This window comes from Ammospiza nelsoni, chromosome Z (assembly GCF_027579445.1).
Source record: "Ammospiza nelsoni isolate bAmmNel1 chromosome Z, bAmmNel1.pri, whole genome shotgun sequence".
Lineage (NCBI taxonomy): Eukaryota > Metazoa > Chordata > Aves > Passeriformes > Passerellidae > Ammospiza > Ammospiza nelsoni.
Genome location: NC_080669.1, coordinates 21944314 through 21951060, shown reverse-complemented (window position 1 = coordinate 21951060; position 6747 = coordinate 21944314). Strand labels below are relative to the sequence as shown.

At 44.6% G+C, this 6747-nt stretch overlaps 1 protein-coding gene across 1 annotated transcript in view; it reads right to left on the bottom strand.

Moving 5' to 3' along the window:
• ELP1 (elongator acetyltransferase complex subunit 1) overlaps positions 1-6747 on the bottom strand; it is a 31461-nt gene continuing 24714 nt past the window's right edge. Inside the window, exons 29-36 of the mRNA XM_059491894.1 lie at positions 6200-6262; positions 6024-6084; positions 5341-5454; positions 4577-4688; positions 3307-3434; positions 2761-2915; positions 1684-1762; positions 1-698 (exon numbers count right to left, since the gene is read on the bottom strand). Of these exons, the coding sequence (XP_059347877.1) occupies positions 631-698; positions 1684-1762; positions 2761-2915; positions 3307-3434; positions 4577-4688; positions 5341-5454; positions 6024-6084; positions 6200-6262 (780 nt within the window). The 3' untranslated portion in view covers positions 1-630. The remainder of the gene's footprint in view (positions 699-1683; positions 1763-2760; positions 2916-3306; positions 3435-4576; positions 4689-5340; positions 5455-6023; positions 6085-6199; positions 6263-6747) is intronic.

The window sequence follows — 6747 nt, the reverse complement described above, 5'->3', positions numbered from 1 at the left end:
TGAAACACCAACACCACTGTCCTGTTTTTATTCGTGTTTTCCTCTGTCCAAGACACCCTGGTGTGATCAGGCCCAGTTTCAATACAATGGCTGTTGGCACTGCAGCATTCACTCTGATAAAACAAAGCAATAATGAAAATCTGGTATCAGCAACACCCAGTTTCAGCAGAAAAGACACAAAATTTGTTTGGCAACTGCAGGAATTTGCTATTGGTACAGTCTTGCAGATGAGTTCTCTAAAGCAGGCTGAAGTGCTTAAAATGTGGCCTGTTATCATAGCAGATATCAACTCTGGGAGGTAGGGATGGCAGTGAAGATAACCCATCCAACACTGGTGGGATTGCTTCATCCAGAAGGGGGAACAGTGGTAGGAGCTGTCAGATCTGCATATCCTTTTGCTCCCCAGCCTCACAAGCCACCTCTGCAGTGCACATGAGAGCTGTGCCCACAAGTGTGACACCATATGGGTGACACTCACAGCTGCACCAGGTGGAGGGACCCTTCACTTCCAGAGCAGCCCTAGGAACAGTGTATCAGAAATACCAGAACAGCAACGCCTTCTGCAAAGATATAATGAAATTATATGAAAAGTTAAGAGTTCGGAGTCCACAGAGATTCCTTGGCTTCTGGTTACTGGAGAAGATGCAGCTTCCATTGCACATTTTTATTGAATTTTGGTGGAGTCAGTACTTCTGGATCTGAAAGACAAATGGAGCAAGTGTCAGAACAGGGAGTAACAGCATACAGTTTCTTCAAGAGCTGTCAACTACTTTTGTCCACTTTTCTTAAATCAAAGGATGCTGAGAAATCTCTTGACATCTATAATTTCCCTGTAGTGACTGATAACCAGCCTGCACAGGATAGTGTCCTCAGAAGACTTGCTTGCCCAGGAAACGTCTGGGCACACCAAGTCCCCTCTTAATAGTTAAGTGTCACTGTTCAGAACGAGGAGGCACAGGCACAAAGCCACAACCATTAGTGGCACAAAGCAGAACCCCATTCATTCACCTGTCATTGGCCCTTCAGGCACCACAGTGAGCTCCTTCTGGAGTGAGTAAGAGCTTTTTCTGAAGCCAACCCTGGCAAGTGGCAATAGACAGGTTGCATCTATAGATTCAACAGAGGATCTCCCCACGCAATTTCAGGACTAGCAGGGAAAGAAGATGTAGGACTAGGGGAGAGATGGAAGACTGAGGAATTGGGACCACTCTTTGCTAGGTCTCTCAGCCCTAATTTTGTATTCACTGCAAGGACTTAGAGAAGGCAAAGTGACATGACAGATTGTAGCCTGGTCTGGTCAAGGGCCTGGCCTGACTGCCAAAGGCAGAGAGAAAAATTCAGCAGGTAAGTTACAAGAAGAATTATCTAACATGCTCTTTAAGAAATCGGATTTTCAATTCCCTCACAACAGACTGACGTTACACACACAGTAACCCAAGAACAGTTGAGATATTTTAGCACAGGAAACAGTTTTAGAACATGAATTCAGAGCAAAATAAACTTTATTAAGAAAGCTGCTCACTTGCCACAAGGCAGGATGGTACACCCATAAAGAAAAGCAAGGAACCACCACAGCTGAGTAACTGGTACAATTGTTGGCAGGTAGCAGTGTTTGGAGAGCCACCAAGCCCACTAACCTCCCTGACATTTCACACCCAAACTTAATTCGGAGACTCAACTAACCTTGTACAACAGGAGGCATCATCCTCTTTTGCTGATAAGCAGCCATAATGCTGTTTGCAGTTGAATTGGGTCCCAGGACCTGTAAGAAGAAATAGCCATTTTCCAACCTGAACAATGCAAGGCACAAGTAGGGACACCCTCAAAGGAAACTCTGCTATGATTGTCCAAAACCAGGAGACCTCACAGTACAAAGTGAACAGGATCAAAGTGTGATCGGTGTGATCAAAGCGCAGCAATGTCTCAGAAAAGTTAATATAGAGGCAGAAAGAGAGAATTGCTTTCACACAGCTTTTCATGACACAGAACTCTTATCCAGCACCTACTTCTTCACGGCACCATAAATGTCATGATTCAGCAGGACCGACTTCATTACAGCACCACCAATATTTAAAGTTCATCTGGGAGTCTCTGTTCCCTGTCACACAGAACAATTTTAGTCTGTCTTTAAGAGTCCTGCTCATCAGCAGTTGGGGGGGAAGATATTGGGGAACATTTTGTGTTCACCATAAATGCTCAGAAACACTTACTAGAAATAAAAACTTTTACTCTGGAAGGGAACTAACTAAAGCCCTTGTGATTTCCTTATTCTGCATTAAGCTGAAGCTTAGAAGCCTGATATAACCCTTCTTTATGTAACTTACTTCTTATGATATATGGTTCAGACTTAATTGACCAATCCAGTAGTTTTTCACTTCACAAGACCTACTCTACTCCAGTACACTTCTACCATTAGGCCTAGAAAAGAGGGAGTGTTCCCATATTCTACAAATTGCTTAAGATGGAGCTTACAAAAACAAGTCACCACTAGGACAAGGGAACACAATCCTCAGAAGATCTCATCACATCCAATGTGGCACTCAGTGCAGGGGTGACAGTAGACTATACATGTTGTACCCATCTAGAGTGTACTGAATCAGCAGGTCCTGCCCAGAATATCTACTGAACCTCTAACAGAAAGAAACCCCAGATTTTGAAAGCCATGGAAGGATTCTAGGGTCTGTGCTGGAGAATGCAAAATACTGTTAAACACTTGATACTGTCTAGTGAGAATGAAAGGTGCTGTAGATGAGCACAGACCAGGCTGACAGAGCTCTGTTGCAGGTCTGGAGTCCAGATTTCTGGGACCGAGGTCTCCATCAACTGCAAAACCTCTTCCAGGGCTTGCTGCAGTGCCCCAGCTTGCTCATCATAACCAAAGAGCACAAGCTGCTTCAGAAGGATGTGTATCTCTCCTGCAGGAGGGAACAGAAGCAATAAAATAGCAATCAACACAGGTATACTAAATAAACAGCTGCATTTCTTTGCTATCAGCACACAGGAAGGAGAGCAGTAACTCAGAACTGGTTCTGTTCCTACTGAGCCCCTACAGCGTCTGAGAACAAAAACAAGACAAATCTGAAATGGTACAGAGAAGGCTTCTTTTCTCTGCTCCCAACTTCAAACGCAGAGAGTTCAGGTTATTCTGAGCACAGAGGCAGATTAAGTAAACCAATGTTCAATGCAGAGAGCTGTATGGACCAGGCAGCTTTTCTCTCCAGCATACACAGTAAGAACAAGCACAGTACCTTAGCTGTCCTCATCCTCACAAGCTGCAGCATGGATTAAGATCACCAATTATCCTACCTTTCACAGTCTCAACAGCACGAACACTCTCTCCCAGGACTTCCAGAAGGGCAGTATCTTCAAAAGGACTCCCCTCCTTCAGGCTGTATCTCTTACGCTCTGCCTTGCGTCGGTTCTTTGAGGATCGCCTGGAAAGAGCACGTTCAGTTACAGTGTGCACAACAGATTCGCTGTTAGCAGGGCTATGCATGAAGGAACATCAACAGTGTGCATGAAGCTTGTCACTCAAGTCCTTGCCTTCTCCAGTGACAGAGGACTGTGTGTAACCTTAGGTGCTCTGACAATGTTTTCAGCTCTATTTAACCAATATACTTAGTGGTCTGAAACACAAGACAGGAATCAAGCTGTTTCTCTACTTCAAAAAGGACTGCTCCATGTTCCAGCAAGGTTAAAGCATGTGAACAACACAAAGCAGGAGCTGGTCTAAGCACAAAACAGTAGTCACTATCAGGCAAAGTTGAGGTCCACTTAGAACACTGGTGGCCAGGGTCTGTGCTTGGCTGTGATCATTTTAATTTCTGCCATCTCCAGAGCCTGCTCAGCTCCTAACCATAATCACAGGAAAGCAAATTCTTTCACAGACTAGACCTGCTTGCATAATGTTCCTAAGTGATCCGCACACTGATGCTGAATACTAAGGCAGCATTCTCCTTCTTTTACATATGGTCCACAAGAAAAAAAAAAAGTGTCTAAAATGTGCACACTTTCCCCACAACTGTATTCTTCTGTATTCTTTCACAATTCAGCCAGGGGATTCAGAAGTGGTCCCAGAGACTACACCAGCCTGACCAGCCTGTAACACATCCCATCCCATACTGCAGCTCATACTACTAAGAGCATTCACAAACAATGCACACAACCACTGTGGGAAGACATTGGTATGAGATTTAGTAGCAAGTCCCACACACCAAGTGTGAAACCTGGGCCAAAGAACACAAGGCATGCACACAAGCGGCTAATGTTTGAGAGGCTCTGCCTGTATTCTCTGGCTAACTTTCTACAGCCAGCCATTCTGGCCATATGCCCAACATCCATGGGAGCCAGAACCCACCCAGAGTCCGTGCTCTCAGCTCCTCTGCTCTTCCTGTTGCACTAGTAGCTTTTGGCTTTTTCTGCTCTTTCCCTTCCAATGAGAGCTAAAATAACCATCAAATGCCTGTAATTAAAGCAGCTACAAGGCTGCAGGAGGAGCAAGCCAAGCTTGAGCAAGCTAACCTCCTGAATGCTGATGCCAGAACAGTCACTACCTGACTTGAAGGCAGATACCTACGCTGATATTCTTGAATTGCTGTGTGTATATTTGCTGTTCATGTCACTGGCTGTCACAATGCTGCTGGTTTCAGAAAAAAGCTCCAATTCCGGGCAATTTGGCACTTCATAATCTGCAAAATATGGTAACAACGGTCACAGTATGGAAAAAGGTCAGAATTATTTCAAGCTTTCTGACTGATCTGTGTAGCTTGCTGGGAAAAGTCATTCTACCCGCTGGTGTTCTGAAGCTTTATGGCTCCCAAACTCACTGCGCCAGCACACAAGAGGAAACAGTAATTGTGAGAACAACACTGCTCCTCCACCCTGGTGGGGATCGTGATATTGAACAGCACAATAAAAGGGATGATAATCTCAGTGCAGCAGAACTGGACTAGGACACAGCATTCTGCTTTCAGAGAATTCTCTGAGCCTGTGTCAGTGGGCAGGTGAATATGCCTATAGGTACTTGGCACGGAGGACATGCTCAGCACTGTCTCACCCAGTCAAGTTGGTACTGTGGAAACAATGCTGTGTCATTTTGAAGAGCTTTCAGGTGCACTTTCTTTGCGTGAAAGCTGTGACCCAAGGAAGAGCTGAAAATACAAGTGTAACCACACTCCAAATACGGAGTGAGGAGGGGTTGAGAAGGGTGCTGTTTTACTCCTGTAGGTCCCATTGGAGCTAAAGGAGAGCATAGCTCCATCACAGCAAACAGAAACCACACATAAAAACATGATCACAGTTACTTATGTAGGAAAAAGTCATACGCAATTCAATACCAACCTTGCAGGTTCTCACAGGCCTTCTCTTTCAGCTCTCGCACCACTTGCAGGCGACTCTTATGGCGAAGAAATGCTGTTTTCTGGGAATCTAGGAAGATCAGCTGACTTTTCTGAGCTGATCATTAAGAAAATCAAAACACAAACATTTGTGCAAGAGAAACAGAAAAGCATTTTTTACACAAGCACAGTCCTTCAACAACCTTAGAAAAAAAATCCCTCAACTCATAAAGCATGAAAAGGAAGAACAAGCAATAGTAATAAAACATTCTTCCTGAATGGAAGGGAGAATAAAGCTATCAAATAATTTTTTATTTCCAAAAACTACTCATCAAAGCTTACAGTACAGATAGCCATTTTCCTGGTCCATAGCTCTGCTGCCACATATGCTTTGGAACAAGGACTTTTCTGCTTGTTCATGGATATGCAGACACGGACCTCTTTGCAGCTTTTGACTGTGTAGTCTGGAAAAGCTCCAAAGGAGCCTGACTAAGCTAAAAAGGTCCCATGACACTGCAGGGCTTCAAGATGAACTGAGGACAGCCAAATGCAGATAACTGAGCAGCATCAATTAGGTGGAAACAAAGTATACACCTTCCAGTACTGAAATGCTGCGACTTCCCACAGACCCAGCAAAGGTCTTCTTTAGCCTCTACAGCACAGAGAAATATTCTAGCACAGACTCACCTTCCAAAATAGCAGGTTTCAAGTTGGTTTCCAATATATCCAGCCTACCATACTTGTGAATCTGGATCAGGGAAAGAGAAGGTATCATTCAAGGATCTAACCCACACCACATCCCTCTGTTTTTGCACTCTAAAGGTTTATTTCCACTTCTGTTATTATGGTTTGAAATGTCTTACCAGTCTCAAAGCCTCTTCCCAAAGAGCCCCTTCTAAGAGCAGGAGAACAGCCTCTTCATAGTCCTAGAAGGAAAGAGCAACCACGGGTTGCTGCTGCTGCTAGCAAGACATGTTCAGGTAGAAGCTATTCAGATGGCTATTTCTACACAGCAGTATCCCAGTCAAGAGAGGAAAACACTACTATGCCAGCTACTTCAAGGTGTTGACGACATAAAAACCCAAACAAGCAAACAAAACCCACAAACCAACTCAGCAAATCTATGTTACTTCTCCCACACTAAGGGGAAATCCCTCTGGAACTCTGTCTTCCTTATTCCAGTCCTCATGCTTCAGCTCCCTGAGACAAAACAGAGCTGAAACATTTTTCGTATCAAAGCATGGGAGGCTTTACAAGTGGAAAAACTCAGAGACACAGCATTTATCCCCAGCCTGCTCATGGCATCACCCAGGCCTGCTCTGCCCTCCCCAAGGGGGCCCTTGGCAGAATGTTTTGCTGTCAGCATGCATGGAGTCACATGTGGTGCAGAACAGAGGAAACACAGATGGTG